This window comes from Gadus chalcogrammus, chromosome 13, assembly GCF_026213295.1.
Source record: "Gadus chalcogrammus isolate NIFS_2021 chromosome 13, NIFS_Gcha_1.0, whole genome shotgun sequence".
In the NCBI taxonomy this organism is placed as follows: domain Eukaryota; kingdom Metazoa; phylum Chordata; class Actinopteri; order Gadiformes; family Gadidae; genus Gadus; species Gadus chalcogrammus.
The window spans coordinates 18906956-18933812 of NC_079424.1; the positions used below are offsets into that span (position 1 = coordinate 18906956).

At 46.7% G+C, this 26857-nt stretch overlaps 1 protein-coding gene across 1 annotated transcript in view; it reads left to right on the forward strand.

The window, feature by feature from the left end:
* The window catches only part of atp2b2 (ATPase plasma membrane Ca2+ transporting 2), a 61825-nt gene that overhangs the window by 24773 nt on the left and 10195 nt on the right, over window positions 1-26857 (forward strand). Inside the window, exons 3-12 of the mRNA XM_056606423.1 lie at window positions 26-277; window positions 831-956; window positions 2688-2813; window positions 5757-5840; window positions 6974-7015; window positions 9898-10062; window positions 11644-11858; window positions 12932-13174; window positions 21057-21298; window positions 21678-21912. Coding sequence (XP_056462398.1) covers window positions 26-277; window positions 831-956; window positions 2688-2813; window positions 5757-5840; window positions 6974-7015; window positions 9898-10062; window positions 11644-11858; window positions 12932-13174; window positions 21057-21298; window positions 21678-21912 — 1730 coding nt within the window. The remainder of the gene's footprint in view (window positions 1-25; window positions 278-830; window positions 957-2687; window positions 2814-5756; window positions 5841-6973; window positions 7016-9897; window positions 10063-11643; window positions 11859-12931; window positions 13175-21056; window positions 21299-21677; window positions 21913-26857) is intronic.

Sequence of the window (26857 nt, forward strand, 5' to 3'; positions counted from 1 at the left end):
CCCCCCCCCCCCCCCCCCCCCCAAGCGTGTGGCGCGGCGGCCGGCGGGGAAGAAGGCGAGGGGGAGGCGGGCTGGATCGAGGGAGCGGCCATCTTGTTGTCTGTGGTGTGCGTGGTGCTGGTGACGGCGTTCAACGACTGGTCCAAGGAGAAGCAGTTCCGCGGGCTGCAGAGCCGCATCCAGCAGGAGCAGAAGTTCCAGGTGGTCCGAGATGGTCAGGTGGTCCAACTGCCCGTGGCCGACCTGGTGGTGGGCGACATCGCGCAGATCAAATACGGTGAGGAGGCGGGGAAAGGGCTGTGTGTGTATGGGGGTGTGTGTGTGTGTGTGTGTGTGTGTGTGTGTGTGTGTGTGTGTGTGTGTGTGTGTGTGTGTGTGTGTGTGTGTGTGTGTGTGTGTGTGTGTGTGTGTGTGTGTGTGTGTGTGTGTGTGTGTGTGTGCGTGCGTGCGTGCGTGCGTGCGTGCGTGCGTGCGTGCGTGCGTGCGTGCGCGCGCGCGCGTGCGTGCGTGCGTGTGTTGCTAAACTTGACTTTGTGTGATCCCGGTCGCTCCAACTTAATTTGTTTATACCGTCTACTTTTTTGGTGTTTTTGTTCTGTTTGTCTTGTCTTTTCCTTACTTTAGTATTTAGTTTAGCATTTTAACCTTAGCGTCTATTTTTGTTTGCATTCGTACTTTGTATTTTTTTTTTATGGTGTTTTTCCACTGCTGCTGGGCCATTGCAACAAGCAATTGACTCCTACGGGGGATTAATAAAGTTGTGTCTGTATCTATCTATCCATCTATCCATCTATCCATCTATTCATCTATCCATCTATCTATCTATCCAGGTGACCTGCTGCCTACTGATGGAATATTGATTCAGGGAAACGATTTGAAAATCGACGAGTCCTCGCTGACAGGAGAGTCGGACCACGTGAAGAAAGACACGGAGCACGACCCCATGCTGCTCTCTGGTACGTGCCTCCGCCCTGTTCCTTGGGTTACGTCAGCCGCGCCCGGCTGTTAAAGAGTGGCCTTAGGGCCAATCATGTTCAGCAGAGTAGGTTTTGTTACAAGCTTTGCGGCTCGAATGATTCTTGCCTCCCTTGTCCAGCCACTGATAATGTGCAGCAAGCAGGTCATTAGCGTGGGTTAACTCTTGATGGGGTAACGCAGGTCTTGAATCACCCTGAACATAAGCTCGCTTATTTCATGGCTGATTACTAAATAAATCAATAATCAGACACAAATTACCACAAAAAAAAACAAAAAAGGATTTCAGTGATTTATAAATATTTAGATTGCTTCCGCTCATGATACAGTAAGAACTCCTCTCCATAGCAACTGCCTGCTATACATAGCAGCAGACTGCTATACACAAATAATTATTAATTATACATAAGAAGGCTATTGGATAAAAATATGTCTTAGAAGAGATTTAAAAGATGGTATGGAGTTGGCCGGCCTGATTTCCTCCGGGAGGTTGTTGAAGAGCACCAGGGCCCTGATAGCAGAGGCCCCGTCTGCCTTGGCCCTGAGCCTGGACTACGAAACCGCAAAAAGGCCCCTCCCAGAGGAGTTAAGGCTCCACGGGGGCCGGCACAGGGAGAATATCTGAGATATGAAGATATACTGTAAATACAAGTATCAGTGATAGGAAATGTGTTTTATTTATTTATTTAGTTTTAGTAGGCAGACATTTGAAAATGTTAGTAGCCCACGGACACATTTTATTGGCTAAGTGCAGGAAAGATTCAAACTGCAAACAGAAAACACTGTGCCAATAAAAATATAAACATGATTTGAAGGCTGGCATGGATTGGATGTCCTTCCACATTTATTGGATTTTCATTCGATCATCGCTGAACAGTCAGAAGTGCCCTTCCTATGACATAATATTCAGAATGATCAACAACAATCCTCAAAGAAAGACCAAGACAAGGTCAAAACTATCAAACCATTTAGGTTCGTGATTTAGGATTTTACTTCTCTGTCTCCACAAAACCTGTTCTGCTGTACAGCATGTCACTGTACTACATTGTTTGTATTGTATTGGATTTTAAAAGTTATTGTACCTGCAATGTGCGCTACCTGCGGGTTTGACGCAACAACACTATGCATTCTTATGTAAATATATATATGAATACATACCGTACGTATACGTGACAAATAAAAGCTCTTGAATCATGCTCCTCATGAAGAAAATGTCGATACTATACATTTCTAATTCAGAAGTCAATATACTATAACACTTAGTCATTTTTGACTGTACAAATGATGGATTTCTGTGTCCATCAACCAATATAAATAAGTGTCCAAGAAGAATGCGCTGTAGACAGCGGTCCCAATGTATCTGACCTGTTGCGTGGGAAAGAAGCCTATGCGTGGATCTTCTCCCCTGCTGCGTGCGTGCGTGCGTGTGGGTGTCAGGGACGGCGCTCTGACTGCAGGCCTTCTTTCTCTACGGGCTCTGAACACCCTGCATTAACGCAGCGTTTCACTGACCCCTGGCCACTCAGAGTGCTTTAACATGAGCGCCGCACATCCACATTAGAGTGCGGTTGCCAAGGGGACCCGCTCCACCTCCTGGGCTACCGCCACCCCCAATACGTATGTTTTTCGAGGTCTGTATTCGGAGGCTGAGTGTGGACGGGTGTTAGGGTGTTAGCGACTGATTGAGACCCCTGTGTCTCCCCCCCCTCCAGGCACCCACGTGATGGAGGGCTCGGGGCGCATGGTGGTGACGGCGGTGGGCGTGAACTCTCAGACCGGGATCATCTTCACCCTGCTGGGGGCGGGGACCGAGGAGGAGGAGCTGAAGGAGAAGAAAGGTGAGGGGCTTCGCGGGGCCGGCTGACGCACGCCGAAACCTTGATCCGTGTGGCTGTGCTCTGCTATTTACCCACCGGTACCCAACAGCCTGGGTTTGATACCAATCTGCCATAACTGGTTCTAGAGTGTCTTTAAGCCCGCTGTCACCGGCGGCAAAGGAAAAGGCTTTTATAACAACTAATGTACGTCAGCGCCAACCCATTAAATATGATGCAAAGTGGGCGGCACCTTTTCTTTTATGCCTTTTCCCATTTTACATGCTCGTAGCGTTTTCATCTAGTGGTTGTTTTCAATTCAGTCTTAAAGGTATAATATTTAACATTTCCACATTAAAATATCTAAGAAGGACGAGACCTATGTTACGTATGTAGTTGAGTTGTGCTATTACATTATCCAAATGGTTTCCAACACTGTTCAAACCTAAAGAAATCCATACTTTCTTTCATCTTACATTTGTTCAATCCCAATGGTGTCATGTCGTTTATTAATGTGAAATATCGATAGCGAGCTAGCTTACCACAATGTGCAACTCTGACCACTGGCTCTTGTGAACCACCATGCTAACGCACAGCTTCCCCACATAGACTTTATTTGTGTGGGTCATTCATTTTCATCTGCCCTATAAAACGGCGCCATCTTTAGTGAATGCTAGAAACACAATAGAAAATAGTTATTCCCACTGCTACGGTTTTGAGGATGTGAGTTGTGTGTGTGTGCGTGTGTCTGGGTGCTGTGAGCTCAAGTACATTATTGTCCTTACTCTCTTATCGTTCCAAAATCGCCTAACAGACGAGGATGGACTCCGCAACGCAGGTAGCGTATTCACTTTTCTCCCCCACCCCCATCACAATCCAACCCAACCCAACCCAACCCAACCACTAACCCAACCCAACCCAACCCAACCCATCCAGACCCAACCACTAACCCAACCACTAACCCAACCCAACCCAACCCAACCCAACCCATCCAGACCCAACCACTAACCCAACCACTAACCCAACCCAACCAGACCCAACCACTAACCCAACCACTAACCCAACCCAACCAGACCCAACCACTAACCCAACCAGACCCAACCACTAACCCAACCCAACCAGACCCAACCACTAACCCAACCAGACCCAACCACTAACCCAACCCAACCAGACCCAACCACTAACCCAACCGGACCCAACCACTAACCCAACCACTAACCCAACCCAACCAGACCCAACCACTAACCCAACCAGACCCAACCACTAACCCAACCAGACCCAACCCAACCCAAACCAACCCAACCACTAACCCAACCAGACCCAACCCAACCCAAACCAACCCAACCACTAACCCAACCACTAACCAGACCCAACCCAACCACTAACCCAATCAGACCAGACTCAACCACTAACCCAACCAGACCCAACCCAACCACAACCCAACCCAACCACAACCCAACCCAGCCCAACCACTACCCTTGATGTGTCCACGTCATAGTCCCCTTTCACAGAGATACCACTATGACTCCACTATTCCCATCTCCCTTCCAAAACCAGGGTGGTAACCCTTCCTCCCCAGACCCTCGCCCCGGCCCTCCTCCCTCACACCATGCCCCTTTTTTAGGGCTAACAGCATCGCCTCATGGTTAAGCAAACCCTTCCACTATTCGGGCTACACCCCGTCTGGTTCGAGCTTCGGCATTTACTGCGACTCTACTGCTTAAAACAACTCAATTGGCCATCGATAAGACAGTTATCTTGGATGGTTGTGCGATTTTAGTCTTGTTCTGTTTGGTTCATTTCAAACCGTGTGGTATTTGGTCAGAACTGGCTAATGCTATCTGATGTAGTACCGTGTTTCAGTGCTAGCAAGTTTCTCCTCGAGCACCTTGGCATGCTTCATATCGTCTCAAACACCTGGATGACACATTTGATATAGTAGCTACAACTTGCCAATTATTTACAGTTGGCAGATAGCAGTTTAATTACGGGCTGAATTGGTTTACAGGCCGGTCTTGGCTTCTCCAATATGGCAGCGGTGTTGGCTATTGCGGCGTCAATGCTTAAACTCTCTCTAAGGGTGAAGGATTTTCTTCAACCTTAGTCTAGGATATAGGTTATTTGTTTACATGTACAGTATACTGTTGCAGATTAATGTGGGTCTTTGTGTAGTCTCAATCTCAAATCTCAAGGGCAAGGGAGGCATTGGTGCACTGGCGGGCTCTACTTATTTGAATGGTTTAACATTCATTTTTGAGTCTACCTTTAGATGGACGATAATGTAGCAATCATTATTTACTGATTATAATGGAGGTGATTATTACATTATATAAACCACTTTATTCTAAACGTTTGGTTTGGGCGTAAGGTTTGGTCATGTTACCTCGTTATTTTCCCCGCGGTGTGGCTCAGCCTTTGCATACAGATTTGTCTGCTTTTATCATACCCTGCGTTGATTTCCTCCATGTATACCATGTGTTTGTTCGTCCAATGTTTTCTTGTTTGCCTCACATAAACTCCACATATACTCATTTATAATGCATTGTTAATGAGAAACTGTACGCAGTGTTCTAGAAAATGATTTGATCTTAATCTCCTGTCCTTGTTATAACCATGTTGCTTTTGTTCATTGTTGTGTGTGTGTGTGTGTGTGCGTGCGTGTATTTGTGTGTGTGCGGTGTGTATTTGTTTGTGTGTGTTTGCGCATGTGTGTGGGTGCGTTTAATATTGTGTGCGTGTGTGTGTGTGTGTGTGTGTGTGTCTGTGTGTGTGTGTGTGTGTGTGTGTGTGTGTGTGTGTGTGTGTGTGCCTGTTTAACTCTGTGCGGGTTTGTGTGTGCGTGTGTGATTGTGTGTGTGCATGCGTGTGTATGACTGTGTGTGTGTGTGTGTGTGTGTGTGTGTGTGTGTATGACTGCCTGTGTGTGTTGGCGTTCATCTCTGTGTGGCCTTCATTGTTGCTGGCTAGACCATACGGCCTCACACCCCATCGCCACCATCACTACGGACGGAGCCTCGGCCGGTAATATTGGCAATGCCACCCTAATCAATGGTAGGTCGATTCCCCCTTCCGTCTGTTCTCTCCGTCTCCTTCGACTCTCCATCCCTCCTTCTGAGTCCACGTTGTCGGCCCTCCCGTCCCCTGACCCCCTGATTGTGTTGGACTCACTGTGCCCAAAGTCAATGCATTTACAACTCTACCTCGTTTTAGCACCGCAGCGTCCTAATGTTGATACCAATCAAAGTGCATGGAGTACAAATGAGGCTTTAAGTTTAAAGGCTGAGGGGAGAGGTATGGGCCGCAAAGATTGGGGATGGTATATTAATTTCAGAATGAAAACATAATAATAGGTACGATTAGTTCTGCCACTTCAAAATGAGAGTGACATACTCCCATTATAGGGATGTTTTCTAGTGTGCTATTTATTGTTTGTTCGTGACGACAATTTAAGATCATTCAGATCTTTCACTCAATTCCTTTTATAAAGGTTAATTTCTATTTTCTACCTTTTCTCCCTCTTAAATTTGACATTAGTGTCCACTATGGGTCCTTTAAAAGCATTCACACTCAAGGCACAGAGAGTGGTGTGTTAGTAACCTTGTAGTGCCATTGTTCACTACCTCTCTTTCCTCTCCTTTCCTCTATCCTTCTCTCCTCTGGCTGTCCTGATCACACATGTTCAAACTTTCCTCTGGCATGTTTGTGTAGCATGTGTCCACGTTTTGTTTGTGTAATGTGTTCCAATACGTGTTTTTTGTGTATCTGTCTTCGTATCGTACTTTGTCGTCTGTCTTAATGGCTTGAAGTGAAAAGCAGTCTGACCATGATCATTAATATATATGTCATTCAAAATTGACTTTGATTTGCTACGGAAAATTCCACGGTATGTTTACCGGTAAAAATATGAATCATACAAAAGACACATCGTACATCTTGCAGAAGCTTAATATATACTAAACACATTTCTCTTTCAACTTTTTGAACGTTTTACCTTTGTCATACCTTGCCAACTCACCGCTGATGATTACAATACATCTCATGCGATTGTCCTAGGGAAAGTATGTTAAAAGTATTCTCCATGTTATTGTGTTTTCGACCTTCACTTTGTGTGTTTGCGTCTCTTGTGTCTGTCAACCGTCTGTGGATATTCCCGTGGTTACTGTGTTTGTATGTCTCCATCATAGGTAAAATGCAAGATGGCAATATGGAGATCAACCAAACGAAAGGTAACCAATCGTTACTCTTCTCCCCTGACTCCCCTCGCCCCTCTCCAGACATCTTTGGCCCTCACCTTCTTACACACATACCAGTCTCCACAATAAAGTGTGAAAACCCCCAGTTCGATGCAATTTAAATTGAAAGTGCTTTTGACCAAATGGGCACCGCTGACCATCATTTCTGATGCTTGCTGACTGGCAACGGCGCAATGGTGGCCAAACCAGAACATGTATAGTGTTCAGTGGAGCGCTCTCTCTGTGAGTTATGGATACATGTGTCAGGTTAGAGACTCCCACCGTTCACCTTGATCCGCTGTCTGTCTTGGAAATGTTGTCGAAGTCATTTGTGTTGTTGTTTTTGTTGTTGTTGCTGTCATTGTGATGATGTCTCTTGTTCTCTGGCAGCTCATTGTTATAAATACCACCCCTTTACTTGCAGCAGATCTCTCCCAACAACCATGTCCCATTTTCCTATTGTCTCTCGGTTATAAGCATCTTTCTGGACAGCTTCTGGTCTGGGGTGGGGGAGGGTAAGACCCTTGGGAATTATCCCAAACTTTAAATATATAGTGTGGCATCCCGCCACGTGGTCCTCGGCCTGGACGGGCCCGGGGTACCGTGGAGGACGGGGTGTACCACCCCCACCCACCAGCCGGCGAGAGAGAGAGCAGCCCTTTCGGCACCCCAATCAGGGTGATTGGGGGACACCTGGGCGAAAGCACGGGGGCCATCTTAAAAGGAGGACCAGCCCAGCACAGCAAGGCTCGGGTGCAGGAAGGAAGGTTCGGGTGCAGGAAGGAAGGGTCGGGTGCAGGAAGGAAGGGCTCGTGGCAGCAAGGGAGCCTAGAGGCCCACGGAGGCCCTAGAGACCGTGAGAACCCTCGTTGATTGATTTGATTGTATAATAAATGCCTGGAATGGCTCTAACCTTCTACGAACGCGTCGTTTGTACCGGTAACCTGGCTAATTCAAGGAGCGGGTTACCACACTTGGTGGAGAATGCAGGCACCATGAAGGTCCCACTATGGCTCCCCGGTACAGACGCCGCCGCCGCAAGAGACGCCGCGGCCGCAAGGGACGCCGCCGCAGCCGCAAGGGACGTCGCCGCAGCCGCCAGAGACGTCGCTGCTGCCGCCAGAGACGTCGCCGCTGCCGCAAGGGACGCCGCCGCCGCCGCCAGAGACGTTGCTGCTGCCGCAAGAGACGTTGCTGCTGCCGCAAGAGACGTCGCCGCCGCCGAAAGGGACGCCGCCGCCGCCGGCGCAAGGGACGCCGGCGCAAGGGACGCCGCCGCCGCCGGCGCAAGGGACGCCGCCGCCGCCGCAGCGCGAGACGAGGCCGCAGCGCGAGACCGGGACGCGCCGGCACCGCCGGCCTACGCGGACGTGGGGACGGGTCGGCCCTGCATGCTGGCGACCTGCTTGGCGCAGGGGATGTCCGGGAGCCCGACGGTACCGGTGCGGGTGATGAGCAGAGACACGCAGGCCCTTCTGGACACGGGCAGCGTGGTTACCCTCCTTCGCCCCGTCTTGGCGGGTGGGAAGGCGGGGGAGCCCATGGAGGTGGCCTGTGTGCACGGGGGGACCCGGACCTACGAGACATGCCACGTCGTCATCCGGACCCCGCACGGGGTGTTCACGGCTCGGGCGGGGATTGTACCCAACCTCCCCGTGCCGCTCCTGATTGGGAGGGACTGCCCGATATTTCGCCGGCTTTGGGCCCCGGCACGAGAATCCCGGGGCGGGAGAGATGCGGTCGCCGCCGCGGCAGGAGAGGCAGCTGCCGCCCGCGCAGCGGGAGACGAAGCGGCGGGAGACGAGGCAGCCGGAGACGAGGTAGCCGGAGACGAGGTAGCCGGCGCCGCAGGAGACACCCGGCCCCGGCGAGATACCATCCTGGGCGGGTCCCTCGACTACCTGGGGCTTGGACAAAGGGTGGAGGAGTGTGGCATCCCGCCACGTGGTCCTCGGCCTGGACGGGCCCGGGGTACCGTGGAGGACGGGGTGTACCACCCCCACCCACCAGCCGGCGAGAGAGAGAGCAGCCCTTTCGGCACCCCAATCAGGGTGATTGGGGGACACCTGGGCGAAAGCACGGGGGCCATCTTAAAAGGAGGACCAGCCCAGCACAGCAAGGCTCGGGTGCAGGAAGGAAGGTTCGGGTGCAGGAAGGAAGGGTCGGGTGCAGGAAGGAAGGGCTCGTGGCAGCAAGGGAGCCTAGAGGCCCACGGAGGCCCTAGAGACCGTGAGAACCCTCGTTGATTGATTTGATTGTATAATAAATGCCTGGAATGGCTCTAACCTTCTACGAACGCGTCGTTTGTACCGGTAACCTGGCTAATTCAAGGAGCGGGTTACCACAATACATAACTGAAAGTTGGTGATTGCTCAAAGCCTTATGATTGGGTGGTGATTGGTGAAGGGAAGAGTGGGTCTGAGTACCCTTCAGTGTGTGTTTGTGTGTGTGCATGCATGTTTGCAAAGCGTGTGTGTGTGTTTGTCTACGTGTGTGTAAGGCGCGTGTAAAACACGTATGGGTGTTTAAAAAGTCCTATCTCCCCGTATGTGGACTATTTGTGGCTACTAATGATCAGTATGCAGCGAAAAAGACGGATGCATCCATCCTTGAAGGCTGCATCTCCTGAACCTGTATTAAGCCTTTAATCCCTTTCCAAAATGTTGCAAGACAGATATCCAACCCAGAAGATGGAGAACAATCTTCATATTAATCCATGTTGCTATCGCTGTCGGCCAGACTTGGACGTGCTTGTCTCTTCAGTCTGACCATCAGTTCTGGAGCTGTGGCCTCACATACCCCCCCCCCCCCCCCCCCCCCCCCCCCCCCGCTGTACCCTAACACCAACACCCTCCTGTGTGTCGCGGTGTCTCCAGTGAAGAAGCAGGACGGGGCGGCGGCCATGGAGATGCAGCCCCTGAAGAGCGCCGAGGGAGGGGAGCCGGACGAGAAGGAGAAGAGGAAGGTGAACGTCTCCAAGAAGGACAAGTCGGTGCTGCAGGGGAAGCTCACCAAGCTGGCTGTCCAGATCGGCAAAGCAGGTGAGAGAAAGAGAAGAAAAAAGACTGATTACTTTCAATGGCCAGTTGCTGACTGATAGCCGGATTGACATTGCTACACACGGTGTGTTTGCAAAGATCGGAATTTTTTAATACTGTGTCATGAAGTGCTGAGGTGGGTAATGAAGAGGTGCATTGGTGCACTGAACCTAACTTTAGGCACAGCACGTAGTGAAGAGCAGATAATCACAGATCCCTAGAAAGTCCCTTTCTATCAACATGTTACAGTACAAAGGTGAGCTACAAATTGACCGCCTGTACTATTTGGTTACCTGATTTGTAAGCTGCTGCATAAGTACGGTGAGAGTGTGCCTAAAGCCCTCTTAGTAGATGGTCTCGATCAGTCTTCCAGGTGTTTGTGATACAGTTGTTACAGGATTAGGCATTGATCTCAGACCATTGCCAAGAGGCTGATGTTAAGTACACTTAGATTGCATAGATTACATAGATAGATAGATACGCTTAGACATTTTACATCAATATTCGCAAAACCTTGTTCATTCAATAATTGATAATCGTGTGATTCAACCCAGCTATTATATAGGACCAGAGTTTCTCAACTTCGAGTTGTAATTAAACCCCTACCTGTAATGTGGAAACCCCAGTTGATAATGTAAGAAATATCTGAGCGCATAATTTAAAGACATTTTGCTTATAATTTTACAACATATAACATTTTGGTTCACCTATTACGCAATAATAGTAATAGAAAATGAGTCAATTTATGGGTTAAAGGTAAAAGTAATGTAACAACAGCTAAGGCAGCAACCTACCTAACTATAGTGAAATAAAGCACAGGCTGAGATTGCCGATTGTACACCGGCTACCTGAGAGTTTAAGATGTTCATTTTATTTTATTTTTTTACCAGAAGAATACGTCATTGAGATTAAACATCTATTCAAGTGTCTTGGAAAAAAAATAAAACAACTAAAACAGCTGGGAGGGGGGAGGGGGATATCAATATCAGCGCGCGTGTGTGCAGTGTGTGTCTGCGCGTGCATGTGTGTGCGACGTGCGTGTGCGGTGTCCTGCACTGCCTTTGCCTTGAAACGTCTGCGAGCGCGTGCGCGTGTGTTCTTGCGCGCGTGCGCGTGTGTTCTTGCGCGCGTGTGTGTGTATGCGGTGTGTGTGTGTTTGTGTGTGTGCGTTTCCGTGTATGTTTGTGCGCATGTGCGTGTGTGTGCGGTGTGTGTGTATGCGGTGTGTATGTGCGTGCGTGCTGTGTATGTGTGCGTTTGCGCATGCTGTGTGTGTGTTTGAACTACAGGCTGCTTAGCACATGCGCACTGACCAACTTGAGTACCTCGTCCGACAGGCCTGCTCTTGCTCTATGCCTTGGCTTCACCTCAATACTTTTACTCTAAATGATCTGATGGCTTCGACCCAACAAATTAACTGGCATAGCGTCCTCCAGTGTACTTTATGAATATCAATCCACCAACCGTATGTATTTGATGTGCAGACAAATACACACATAGCTTCAGCGCTAGGATTCGTCACCAAATCCATCGTGCTGTTGTAAAAATCATGCTAACCCCTCTCCCTGTTCTCCTGTCTTTCAGGGCTGCTCATGTCATCCATCACTGTCATCATGCTGGTCCTGACTTTTGTCATCGACACCTTCGTGGTGCAGGGGCTGCCTTGGCTCACCGAGTGCACCCCCATCTACATCCAGTACTTTGTCAAGTTCTTCATCGTGGGTGTCACCGTGCTGGTGGTGGCGGTGCCTGAGGGCCTGCCCCTGGCTGTCACCATCTCCCTGGCCTACTCTGTCAAGGTACGACAGGACACGCACGCACATGCACCCCCCCCCCCCCCCACACACACACATGTGGGCACTGCTGTGCTTCTGCCAGGGAAATCCGCAGCATTCCATTATCTACCAGTGCATGTCCAACACCAGCCTTCACCTTAATTGGCTCTTGTGTATTCTATCCCCTCTTTATGGAGCCCAAGTTTTGAAGTGTCCCGAACTTTACCGTACTATGGTGCTAGGTGCTAACCTTGAACAGTGTTTAACCAACATTGTTACTCATAGGCCTAAGAATGAATGGATAAAGGCATGAATAGAAGGATTTTAAATTGAGCTTCGCTATAACGCGTGTCAAAATAACGTGACCTCCTGCGCAATGTCATTATAGGAAGAACAACAACGAAATAAAATGAACTTGGACATAAAGAAAATGTTTGTAACTGGAAACTGGATTGAAAATGTTTGAGACAAAGGACTTTCCAGTTCAAGTTCTTCATCTATATAAGGACACAATGGTCAAGTCAGTTGTACTTTTCATAATTTTTCTATTTATGTCCAAGCTTTAGTTTAGTTGTGTCGTATTTCCTAGGATGCAAGTTGTTCCTGCATACACTGCAATTAAAGCAAAATAACTATGCACGCTGTTTTTAGGTAAAACAATGTAAAACAATCGGATTCTCGCTGTCATGCAATCATGCGGTGACCGTGTTATAGTGAAGGTTAAGTGTTCATCATTAATTATTAAACATGGTCATTATTTGGAACAATGAACCATGCAGATGTTGGGGGCTGGGAAATGGAGACACAGGCTATTAGACCAACATCTTCACCAGCCCGGCTGAAATCTTACTAGCCCTGTAGTCTTGCTTACAAAGAGAGGATCTGGAAGGACTGGTAATCAGTGCTGAATTATCATGATATACTTCTACATAATAAACTGACTGTAAGAAACTGTTAATTAATAAATATACAACAAATGCCTGACGGTTCCTTAAATTCAACTTGACCGAAATGTGACGTATCTGGAGAGCTTGACCTCCAGCCCTGTCTCAATGTCACAATACACATGACGTAATCCCCCCCCCCTCCCTGGACAGAAAATGATGAAGGACAACAACCTGGTGCGGCACCTGGACGCCTGTGAGACCATGGGCAACGCCACGGCCATCTGCTCCGACAAGACGGGCACGCTCACCACCAACCGCATGACGGCCGTGCAGTGCTACATCGCCGACGTGCACCACAAGGTGGTCCCGGACCCCGGGGCGCTGCCGCCCAAGTCCCTGGACGTGCTGATGCACGCCATCTCCATCAACAGCGCCTACACCTCCAAGATCCTGGTAAGAAACCCCCCCCCTCTCCCCGACCTCCCCACCATCTCCGACATCTGCATCTTTTTTTTTCGGCACGGCAACCCAGTAAACAGATCATTAAGGAGCGGCAGCACGGCGGCCTCGGTGGATGGAGGGGTAATGTAAGCAGTCGGGTTGAGGGGGGGGGCAACACGCGCATACATAATCAACCCTAAAGTGCGGCGGCATTTGCATATGAAAGCCACTTGAAGTCCCGGTACTGTATGCTCCACCGGCAGTGGAGAATCTGGAGCCCAACTGAACCGGGCGTGCCTTCCACACTTTTTATTTTTATTTTATTTAAAAAAATATATATATGCCCGAAAAAAGTAACACCTCTGTGCCATGAAAAAACATATTCCCAACGTTTGAGTTTGACTTTGAAACTTTCTGCCAGCGCTCATTCCATCGTGATTGGATGTCACCCTCCGAGTGAAGCTCTTTGAGTTAATGCTTACATAATATCCTAGTGCCGCTCTTTGGCTTCTCTGTGGAGAATGCGTGGCAGTGTGTGATACTGAGTGAGCTGACTGGTCTTCCTACGTCTGGGCCCTGGCAGGCTGACCTCCCTTTGGTCGCGGTATCCACTCGGCCCACTTAACGTCACATTAAGGACTCTTGTCTTCTGCCGGCCTGATATGATAGTCACAGCCTACTAGACTGAGGTTCAATCTGTTCTTTTCCGAGTGCTGCGAGTAATCCTTTGTATGCATGATGGTATGACAGGTAGGAAAGGAGGTAGGCAGAGGTAGGTACACACACACACACACACACACACACACACACACACACACACACACACACACACACACTTGCATACACCCACACATAGCACGAACACACACCAACACGTATACAAACACATGCACACACACGCCCACAGACACACACAAACGCACACACACAAACACACACACACACACACACACCCACAAGCGTGCTCGCACACAAACTAACACACACACAAACACACACACACACACACACACACACACACACACACACACACACACACACACACACACACACACACACACACACACACGCACAAACAAGGTGTTTGAATAGGAGCAATACCACCCCCCCCCCACGGACTGATCAGGCATAATCATTTACATACTTACTGCGGCGTGCAGGCACCATCTGGCTGTGTGGCGGTCTGTCACTTCTGCTGTAAACCAACGCTGGGTCGCTTCATGGACGGTTGACCAGCTGACACACTCCTGTATGGAGCGCCGGGTATGAGTGGGGCGGGCAGGACATCTGCAGGAGAACAGGATCACACTGTTGACCCCCTAAGCCTCAAGGCAGGTTCAAACTCAGAGTCAACAACAACAGCAACAACAACCACGGGAACTGTTTGTCCCGAGAGACCACAACCAATGGGCTCGTCCTCTCATTTGGTACATCCCACACAATGAGACGTCTGCGCAACATCCAAACACACGTAGGGTTTGCATCACAGCCAGATGAAGGAGCTGTTCTTTAAATACTTTTTATAATGCGCCATAATCTGCTTAGGTATACCTTAAGGGATATATGAATGACGACTTTTAATTAACCCCAGGTGCCAAATATGGTGGGATTTGCTGTTTATTCTTGCCTTGGCAGAAACTTTACCCGCGGTACAGTGTGTACACCCTTCAGGTGGGATACTCTGGAAGCCATAAGTCAGCTGACAGCAGCATCTGAGGGCTCATGTTTTCCATAATATACAGAGCTTAAGCTACATAGGCAGTTTTTCTTCTCTTCATCATGCGTTGACATGCTACCATCAGCCCGAAGAGGAGATGGATTTAGACATCTCCATCTCGATATTCCCAGACACACACACACACACACACACACACACACACACACACACACACACACACACACACACACACACACACACACACACACACACACACACACACACACACACACACACACACACACACACACACACACACACACACACACACACACACACGTGCATGCTTTAACACATGGGCAGAGAGCTCCAGAAGGAGAAAAGATCTGATGCAAACACTTTGGCCACCTTGTCACAGCAAGGAGTGAAAAACATACTGTTCGTTTCCCAACTTTACTTCCCAGCAGTAAATCATGTGAACACAGAACACTGCTCGAGTGAAATTGCCACATAGTTGCTGAACCGGGTAAAGCAGAATGCACCTTGGGGCTTGCTAGTGGATTAAAAGGTATTTTAATCCCTTTCTAATCCCTTCATTTATAAAATAGGCTACCTTAATGCTCCAAAGAAAATCAGGCCGGTGGGAAGGTTTTAATTTGCCTTTTAACTTGGACCCCCAAGTAAAGTAAAGTCTGATGTCGGACTTCAAGCCTCAAGCCAAACGTTGAGAATCTATAAATTCCCCTCCTTTCTTAATACCTTGGTCAGTTATCTTTAGATTTCCGATACACACGTTCATCACATGAACTATTCTCATGTGTCTGCTTTGGCTGTGGGATCCTCTTTGAACTGGGGAAGGGGGGGGGGGGGGGGCATTTGGGCGTGTCTTTCCTGACAGGGACTTCCATGTGTACTGTCTGGGAGACTTCTCTTACCGTTTCTTACTGTCTCTTTCCCTCTTACTTTCAGTCATTTTTAATTATCTTTTATTGATTGTCCCTTTAATGTGATTTCTTCCTTTGTAAAGCCCTATAAATGGCCATGTGATGAATGGTGAGCTATAAATAAACCTGCGCTGTGGCAAGCGCATTTATATTGGGATCTTTAAATTTGCAGATAAACACAAATATATATCGTAGGCTGGACTTCATGAAACCCTGACATTTTGCCTGCCCTTCTCTTGTCTTACGTGGCCTGCTGAATAAGCTATGAGCGTGTGAATGCAAAAAGGAGAATAAATGTTTGGGGGAGCAGCCCCAGTCCCACCCACCTACACAATGCCTCCTAAGCCTGTGGCTGTTGGTTGCCACGGGCTGTGGGAGAGCTGGAGCGGCCAGTTAGGCTTTGATGCCCTCCGCTTAGCTTCCCTGCAGCCAATTTCTCCGCATCGCCATTGCGCATCGGTGCAGTTATGGCTCCCTCTGTTAGCCGATACACACTGCATCATAGCACAGGATAAACACACACATACACACGCTCAAATACTCGTATACACACGGACACAGAACGATCTCGAATACACAAATATGTCAAAGTTTTACCAAAAAGGACAATCGCTTTTAGGACGCAAAACAAAACAGCGTGACATGAAGAAAGGATTGATTTAATCCGTGCTCGCACACTAATTGGTTTCTATTTATTACGCTGTTGAGGTAGACCAGAGTCTGTGAGTCAGGCTATTACATAATTGCTTTTGCTCTTTGTGCTTTCTGTCATCTGGTTCTTATGTGCTTATTTGCACTTAGTCCCGCAACAAACACAGCGTTTTGGACATCTCCAGAATACCAGAGAGTTCAACCATTCACTGTCCCTGTTAAAGGAGGGAAATAAAGGGAGGGACAGATAGCCAAGGCAGGAGAGAGAGACATCTATAGCAAAGATTTTATTATATTACATAATATAATACATAATATAGTCAAACATAACACAAATATGCTGTAACACAATAGAACCTACACAACACACTCGAACATTGTATCCCCATATGCATCCATTTTTCTCCAGTTCAAACGTCGACCCCATTGCCCCCTGCCTCTACCTGCACCTGCTGACAGACTTCATAGAGACGCTGAGATGGCAGAGAGACAGAGTGAGGCAGCATCGTAATGTGTTTGGTGCTGCATTCCTCCTACACTCCACTTAATGGTGCTGATCATAAACGTTCTATTGGCCATGTCTTGAACGTGTGTGTGTGCTTGCGCGCCCGTGTGTACATTATTGTGTGTGTGTGTGTGTGTGTTTGTTTGCCCACCAGTGTGTACGTGTTTTTTGTGTGTGTGCATGTGTGTTTGTGTATGCGTGTGTGTTTGTTTGTGTGTATACTCTATGTGCGTATTTGTGTGTGTGTGAGTTAATTTGTGTGTCTACATGTATGTGTGTGTATGTGTGTGTATTGTAATAGTGTGTGTGTGTGTGTGTGTGTGTGTGTGTGTGTGTGTGTGTGTGTGTAATAATGTAGGCCTTGGAATATAAAGGAAAATATGTGCAGCCATGAGAGCAGCATCCCTTTTGGCAGTAGCAACAGCTTATGGAGGCTAAATAACTTAAATTGCGTCCTTGGATCCATTGATGCATGCATCTCTTTGATGGACTTGTTCAGGCAACTATGAGAAGGCCATATTGAAGTCTGTGAAATATAAGACAAACAGGATCAGGGATTAACGGACAAAGGGGAGTAAAAGATGAAAGAGAGAGAGAGAGAGAAAATACAAGAGAGAATAAATGAAGGGGAAGGGGCCAGTAGAGGGATTCAAGGAAGAAAAGGGCCCTAGAAAATAGCGAGAATACAAGCTGGAAGAGGGAAAACAGAAAACAAGAAAGATGAAGAAGTGAGAGGAAGCATGCCTGCGTGACAAGTCTCCTCACCATATTATTGTCCTGCAGCCAGCCTCCAGGCGCTAGCCATGTGGAGCACACCCCTCACCCCCCATGCAGAGATGGATAGAGAAGGGTGGAGGAGTTGGAGGAGGAGGAGGAGGTGGGGGGGAGGAAGAGAAGGAGGAGGAGGGGGGGGGGGGGTGGAGGGACACTGGGCAAGGGATCAGGAGGAAATGAGAAATAAGAAAAGAGTCTGAGAGCAAGGGAAATGGAAGGGAGCGAAAGTGACAAAAAAGGGATGAACTGTGCAGATATTAGAATATGGTAAATGAGGTCCAGGGTCTTTAGGAAGGAAAAGAGCACACGGGGGAAAGACCAAGATAAGGAGAAAGAGAAGCAGCCTATAGTATAGACCCTGGAGAGAGTGAGTTGGACGAGGAGGGTATGGGGGTATAAAGAAGTGAATAGAGATTCCAGGAAGGGATGGATTAAGGAGAGACGCAGGGGCGGGAGGAAGTGGGCTTGCCAGCCCTGCCTTTGGCATATGGCCTCCCCGGTAGGAGCACCCAAGCCCCAGGGAGAGGACACCTGGTCACCAGCGGCACAACCACTCTCTGTATGGCCGGCCCGTGCCAAGCCAACTGGGCCTCGCTTCACAGTCTGGGCCGCATGCTAGCTCGTAGAAAACCACTTCAAAGCTGACCTCATGGGCACTCTGGCAGTTTAAAAAGCCTTCGTTTGTGTTCAGTCTTCATTTAATCTTTGTATCTACTCTTGCTTGTTCTGTGGGAGTCTTAATTCCCTTCATCACACATTTCTTTCATGCCTTGGTAATTATTGTGTCTTTTATTGGCGTGTTTCTGATTATGAATTAAATGTGATTGCACAGCTAAGGAGATGTCTTCATTTAGTCTAGCATGTCACTCGTTAAATGTCTAATATTTTCTATTTAATATTCTACCTTGTGGAATGATTGCCTGGTTCTGTGTTCTGTGTGTCCAGTTTTTTAATCCCTTATTCTGACAACCAGTCTACTACTCCTCTTAAAGAATTGAATCCTAGTGATTAATAAGGAGGATACGAAAACGCAGAATATAAATAATAAAGTTTTATGAATATTTTCATCATTATTATTGTAGCTACATTCTCTAAGTTGGGGGGGGGGTTGACTTTGGGGAAAATTCATTCTAGTTCTTCATAACTAGAAGTGGTATAACTCTCAAATCTTTGTGTTTCTATCATGTTGATCAGTTTATCTATATACTTTTCAGTGCCAAATAACAAACCATGCTGACTATATTGTCAGCCTCATTGCCTACTTAATTAACAGCAGATTTTCTTTTTAATTACTGTAATTATCATTTAGTAAAGAATGGGGATACATTGGATTCACTAAAACAAGATCATTTTAATATTTATTTTTTGGTAAATCTGTATCTGTGACGCACAGCTGAAGGCCAATTATGTCTAATTTCTTGGATACATGGACCAGTGTTTTATGCTTTGTCTTGCTTGGATTCTATGTGCAACCAAAGTGAAACATATGTAATTTGTGGCAGGAAATGTATAAATTCATAAATAGGTTGCATATTTGTGGGTAAATGGTAAATATTATTAAATTATTCATTCATTCTTACGTTTCTCGCCCTTCCATTTTGGGCTAATCCGCACACTTTTAGGAATTTAATAGTTCTTATTTTACCACACATTCATTTAACCTTCAGATTGTCGTAAGCGATATATTTAGATGAAAATGCTAATTTACAAGTTTTCCTTGTTAAATGTCAGGCAGAGCTGTCGTCTTTTCATGCCAAGGCCTATGTGTGTGTGTGTGTGTGTGTGTGTGTGTGTGTGTGTGTGTGTGTGTGTGTGTGTGTGTGTGTGTGTGTGTGTGTGACACTGCCAGTTTGCGTGCTATGCTGTCTGTCTGTGGGTTGCTGCCACATCGCTGCATATCATGTATAACAAGGCTTGTTCACTGAAGAACATACAAAATGTAAAAATATGAATGCTGTAAGGCTAAGGGGATATTCTTCTTGAGGGTTAGTCAATGTGGATATAGATCAGCTCAATGGCTTAAAGACGGTAATTACACAATTCTTCCCATTACATCCTTTCAGTTATGTAATTCTCATTATTCATAATAATAATAACAAGCTAAAGTTATTACTCATAATTATCTTTACACAATCCACTATTATGTGGTTATAATGAGGATAGGCTTGAGGATAGGAGATTGTTAGATTCCCAAGGAACCAAGAAGGGTTTTCTTGATGGTTGCTAATAGCCTCTTATTTTACTGAAATGTCAAACGTTCGTATGAGAGTCAGCGAATAGGTGTGTGGAATATAAATGGAGAATAGCTTATTGATCGGAAAGGGGGATAAAGGCAAGGAAAGATAAATTATTTATAAAACACAAAATGATGACTATGAAAACATATGTATTAATAAAGAGAGAAGGGGAGTGACAGAGAGCTAAGGGAAGAGACAGAGAGAGATACAGAGAAAGAGAAGGAAGGAGAGAGAGATAGATAGCGAGAGAGGGTGAGAGATCGAGAGAGAGTGAGAGATGGAGAGAGAGACAGAGAGAGGAAGACCAAACAACAAAGAAAATCCTCTCTCACTCTCTTTGCCACCCCAGCAAAGTATCACCATGGCAACGCTGGGTGATTTACCACTATCTGGTCACATGCAGACTGGTGCACATTCACACTTGCATATGTGGCACATGCACATACAAACATCGCACCATCGCACCAAGTTTGATGAATAACATGAGGCACACAGAAACAAAAATACTGCATTATATACAAAACCATAGCATGCATAATGAACAGGCTACAGCAACCTCAACATAATGAAATCAACTAGAAACAGGATTGTTTCCCTTCTGAAATCTGGCAATTCTTTTTCTTTTTAAGAATATACATCGTGAAGCAACACATATTTCATACTTATGAAACATTAGAAGGAGGTGGCTACATGTTTTTCATCTAATGAAATGTCAAAAAATACTTAAGTGGATTTCCTTGACAATACAAAAAGAACAGTGAAATGTCTTCAATCCATTTCATCCTCCGACTTCCCACACACAGTCACCCCTTCACCTGCTAGCTGCTTAATTATCTCTGCCTGCTATTTCTGTCCTACTGCAGAACGCCAAACACTGGCAATAGAATAGCACAGTTCAAGCATGGTGTTTGGCCTTGAATGCAATTGTACATTAAATGACCTTTTACTTGAAAAAGCTACAATTGAATAACTAACCAGGAAATAAGAGTAAGAAAAAACTAAACAAGCCATACTCAACAAAAACGAAAATCAGTTTTCTCTCTCTCTCTTTACCCGCCTCTGTCCTCTCCTACACTGTCCCTTATCCCTCTCATCTCTCTCCCTCCCCCACCCCCTCCTCCCACAGCCTCCGGACATAGAGGGGGGTCTTCCAAAGCAGGTGGGCAACAAGACAGAGTGTGGCCTGCTTGGATTGGTCCTGGACCTGAAGCGGGACTACCAGCCAATCAGGAAGCAGATGCCCGAGGAGCTGCTGTACAAGGTTTACACCTTCAACTCGTCCAGGAAGTCCATGAGCACCGTGGTGAAGCAGCCCGACGGCAGCTACCGCATGTACAGCAAGGGGGCGTCGGAGATCATGCTCAAGAAGTGAGTGGTCACTGTTGGTCCTCATATTCATTAGGTTAAATGTACCATTGTTATTGTTACTCTTATTATTAGAAACCCTTACCCATACCCTAACGTAATACCATACCTAAAGTCACCCCAGTATAACTCAGATGATTCCATGTAGAAAAATAAAAAGGGGAGTATCTTCATTGCCTATGACCTTTTTTTAATATATTTTTATATTTGTATTAATATTTAACGTGTAGATATTAAATAGTCTCTATGTATGTAGATCAACTGAATACATAGTAATCGACATAACTAATAAATCAGATATGGAAACATATCGAAACCGGGTGAGTGTGATACTTTGTGTGAAACATGTGTTGATCTGAGTGCGTGCTCCGCCCTGCGCCAGGTGTAACCGCATCCTGAACGAGGTGGGCGAGCCGCGCGTCTTTCGGCCGCGGGACCGCGACGAGATGGTGAAGAAGGTGATCGAGCCCATGGCGTGTGAGGGCCTGAGGACCATCTGCGTGGCGTACCGGGACTTCCCCGCCTCGCCGGAGCCCCTGTGGGACGAGGAGGACCTCATCCTCAATGACCTCATCGCCGTCAGCGTGGTGGGGATAGAGGATCCCGTCCGGCCAGAGGTAGGTCACGTTAGCCTGGTGATAACATGTTAGCCTGGTGAGACCGCTCATAAGAGGTAGGAACATGTTAGCCTGATGAGACCGCTCATAAGAGGTAGGATCATGTTAGCCTGATGAGACCTCCCATAAGAGGTAGGAACATGTTAGCCTGATGAGACCGCTCATAAGAGATAGGAACATGTTAGCCTGATGAGACCTCCCATAAGAGGTAGGAACATGTTAGCCTTGTGAGACCGCTCATAAGAGGTAGGAACATGTTAGCCTTGTGTGACCTCCCATAAGAGGTAGGAACATGTTAGCCTGATGAGACCGCCCATAAGAGGTAGGAACATTTTAGCCTGATGAGACCACCCATAAGAGGTAGGACAATGTTAGCCTGATGAGACCTCTCATAAGAGGTAGGAACATGTTAGCCTTGTGTGACCGCCCATAAGAGGTAGGAACATGTTAGCCTTGTGTGACCGCCCATAAGAGGTAGGAACATGTTGGCCTTGTGTGACCGCCCATAAGAGGTAGGAACATGTTAGCCTTGTGTGACCGCCCATAAGAGGTAGGAACATGTTGGCCTTGTGTGACCGCCCATAAGAGGTAGGAACATGTTAGCCTTGTGTGACCGCCCATAAGAGGTAGGAACATGTTAGCCTTGTGTGACCACCCTTAAGAGGTAGGAACATGTTAGCCTTGTGTGACCGCCCATAAGAGGTAGGAACATGTTAGCCTTGTGTGACCGCCCATAAGAGGTAGGAACATGTTAGCCAATAAGAGGTAGGAACATGTAAGCCTGATGAGACCGCCCATAAGAGGTAGGAACATTTTAGCCTGATGAGACCACCCATAAGAGGTAGGACAATGTTAGCCTGATGAGACCTCTCATAAGAGGTAGGAACATGTTAGCCTTGTGTGACCGCCCATAAGAGGTAGGAACATGTTAGCCTTGTGTGACCGCCCATAAGAGGTAGGAACATGTTGGCCTTGTGTGACCGCCCATAAGAGGTAGGAACATGTTAGCCTTGTGTGACCGCCCATAAGAGGTAGGAACATGTTGGCCTTGTGTGACCGCCCATAAGAGGTAGGAACATGTTAGCCTTGTGTGACCACCCTTAAGAGGTAGGAACATGTTAGCCTTGTGTGACCGCCCATAAGAGGTAGGAACATGTTAGCCTTGTGTGACCGCCCATAAGAGGTAGGAACATGTTAGCCAATAAGAGGTAGGAACATGTAAGCCTGATGAGACCACTCATAAGTTTACATGTTAGCCTTGGCCCTTTGGCCTTGGCGGGTTAAGGGATTTTCACATGTGGGCACAGCCTCACATCGTTCAGGAGACTCCAGCCAATAGATGAAATAACTCAAAAAAGATGTATTAATTTGTTGCTCTTGCCAAGCAAAGCGACAAAGAAAATATTTATATAATAAATTAAGTCTAATTCCATTGCATACCAGCTGTAGAAACATATACAAGTCACATTAAATTGTTTACCAGAGGTAGGAACATGTTAACTAAACCACTTGGATAACCATATACTGTATATGGTATATATAGGATATATTGCAAATCAGCAACACATTAGTACACATAGGCATAATAGCTGGAATATATATGAATTTGGTTGATTGCATATTGAAATAATTTGAAAATAAATGTATTTTTATTGATATATTTTTATTTTTGGTAAATGATGTTAGTAATCCATTAATATGTTATAATGGAGGTGGTGGGCAGTGCAACTGACAGTATAATTGTACTAATTATCAAGCATTTTAAAACAATTCATTTATTTTCAATGCCTAATTTTATTTGCCTATACAAAGATAGGTTGAAGGTTCACAATAACAATCAATGACATCTTCAACCACATGATATATTTCCTTCAGGCGCAAAAACTTGAGTCATTGTGCAAAACAACACAAACAAATACAAATATAGTTTTATAACAAGCCATGACAAGTCCTTTATGTCAAAAACATCCAAAGCACAGGATCGATACACCAGTGGAGCGCTCTGTGGGTTTTTGGCAGCATCGGAGGACAGGTTTATTTCCACAAACACAACTCCAAATGACACTAAATATGAGCCCTAAACACAGAGTGTGGGCATCTTACACGCCTTACCACTGCCGGACTGATAGACGGGGTGTCCCAGAAAGGGGCCGGACGGGGGTCGGATGGAGTGTGGGCGGGGCCTTGGGGGGAAGGGGGGATTGGGGGGGGGGGTATACGTCGTCAGAGAAGTCAACTTTTCATGACAACTCTGCTCACACTTCACATGAAGCCGGCCCTCTAACTAACTACTGCATTATTCAACTTCTTCCCTTCTTCCGTTTCCAGTCTCCCCCGAGTCACCCTGTTCCTGTCCTTCCCCTGTCATACCGGTCCCCCCCTTTTCTACCCGGTCTCCCCTGTTTCCTCTCCCCCCCCCCGTCCCCCTCCTCTTTTCTTTCTGGCGTCTTCGGTCTCTTTCTTTCAGATTTCTCTCGATTGCACGACTTGCATACAAACTAGAAACCTGCATGCGTAAGAGAAAGAGGTCAAAGTAAGACGAGAATAATCAAATAAAACCAGCTGAAAAACATTGATGTTCCTGCGCATGCTTGATATAAACCATCCCCTAGTCTCACATTGATAAACAATAGAATATTTAAATATTTTGAGGCTGCAACCTAATAGTGTACTGATCATTTTCAGTCCAAATTTTTGGTTCACACATTTTTATTTGTTATTTTTATTTTTGGTACAAATAAATAAATAAAGTGTTGTGCATTAATAAAATATTGATAGAGAGAACTGCTGCTTAAAGGGCAACATCAGCTCTGTTTTTGCCAGCAGGTTCGTTAAGTTGCAGCGGTGATGTCATGGGTTCTCTGTTGCTCCATAGGACTAATGACGAAGTTTCTCTGTGATGTTTATATGGAAGACTGAGTTGATGTCGCAGACCGCAGTGTTTTCATCAATCGCATATGACGCACTCTCTCATTTCAGATAATAACCGAGTGTGACGTTCTTCTCTAGAAATGTCAAAATATTTGATCAACTCACTTGAGAAACCACTTACTAGTAATGGCAGATGAGCTACAGTGGGCCAACTTTTCCTCCGTCTGGAAGGTCACTCTGGCTGGTTAACCTGTCTGTTTATTAGCCACTCATTTCATCCTCCAGAACTAGATGTCCCTTTAGCAACCACCTCACGACACAGGAATGGGACAAAGACACTCCGGAGGAGAGTAAGGAGAGGGGATGAGGTCCAAAGCATAAAGGAAGGGAAATAAAGATTAGAGATTAAATATTAACAATCTTAATGCACAAGAATTGGTCCTTGCGGTGATATTAGACCGAAACAAAGGATCACACGGGGAAACGCTTAGCGCATCAATAAAACGGTCTGAGGGGTAGAAAGTAGCGCTGGCGGTACAGTGAAAAGAGAATGTGAAACCAGATCGGAAGAGGAGGAACCCGAGCCTTCGGTTTTTCTTTCCGGTTAACCTGCTCTTCCCCCACCTTTCACCTGTAGAAGGCCTTCCTGTATTTTTAATGAGGCTCCTCACGCTCTCTCCGCTTGCAAACACACAGAAACACACACACACACATGCAGGTCCACAGGTAATCTCAATAAATAGATAGACAGGTCACCCCACACACAGATTGACAAATTGTCTCAATACACAGATGGACAGGTTATCTCCACAAACAGATAGACAGGTAGCCTCCACACACAGATAGACAGGTAGCCTCCACACACAGATAGACAGGTAGCCTCCACACACAGATAGACAGGTAGCCTCCACACACAGATAGACAGGTAGCCTCCACACACAGATAGACAGGTAGCCTCCACACACAGATAGACAGGTAGCCTCCACACACAGATAGACAGGTAGCCTCTTGCCTCTACACACAGATAGACAGGTTATCTCCACACACAGATAGACAGGTAGCCTCTTGCCTCTACACACAGATAGACAGGTTATCTCCACACACAGATAGACAGGTAGCCTCTTGCCTCTACACACAGATAGACAGGTAGCCTCCACACACAGATAGACAGGTAGCCTCCACAGATAGACAGGTAGCCTCTACACACAGATAGACAGGTAGAGTCCATACACAGATAGACAGGTTATCTCCACACACAGATAGACAGGTAGCCTCCAGACACAGATAGACAGGTTATCTCCACACACAGACAGGTAGCCTCCTAACACAGATTGGCCGGTACACAGGCCTGGTATACAGAGAAACCTAAACTAGGGAGGTCAGTGAGAGTGCAGAGTGGATGGATATGCTAATTATCTGGCTCTGTCCACAGGGCTCCTTCTATTCAGCCTCTGAATAATGACCGCTGCAAGTTCAGAGAGGAGCACTTCCTCTCATAGGCAACACAGGCAGGTTGTCTGGAGTCTCTCGCTCTCTCGCTCTCTCTCTCTCTCTCTCTCTCTCTCTCTCTCTCTCTCTCTCTCTCTCTCGCTCTCTCTTGACGCGAGCGCCCAGTCTAGTGGGTTGTGACTGAAGTCATGGCTGCTGCTATGTGTCTCTCCTTTCCTGTTCAGCCTCAGCCAAAACCACTGCCTCGGATAGCCACCCCCTGCATAGCAGGCAGCGAACAAGGTGTATTATATGTCTGAGGAATAGACAAGGGCGATGGGAGAGAGTGAAGTTGGCCAGGGCAATGAAAACAAGGAAATTGTGGTAAATAAGATGTAGTGTATTAAACTGTAAACTGCCGCAGAGAGAAACATTATAAAGTATAATCTAATGATACACCCACTTCACTAGGTGCTAAAAGGAAATAGGCCTATCTATGTGGTCGCACAACATTTACTTTCATCTAAATCTCGAACTAGCGGAGCTTTTAATATTGGAAATGCCCTGATTCTATTGCATTACTGTTGAAACATTTAGGGAATAATTGATAACAATTTTGTGGTTATAACCAGTTGAATACATCCCC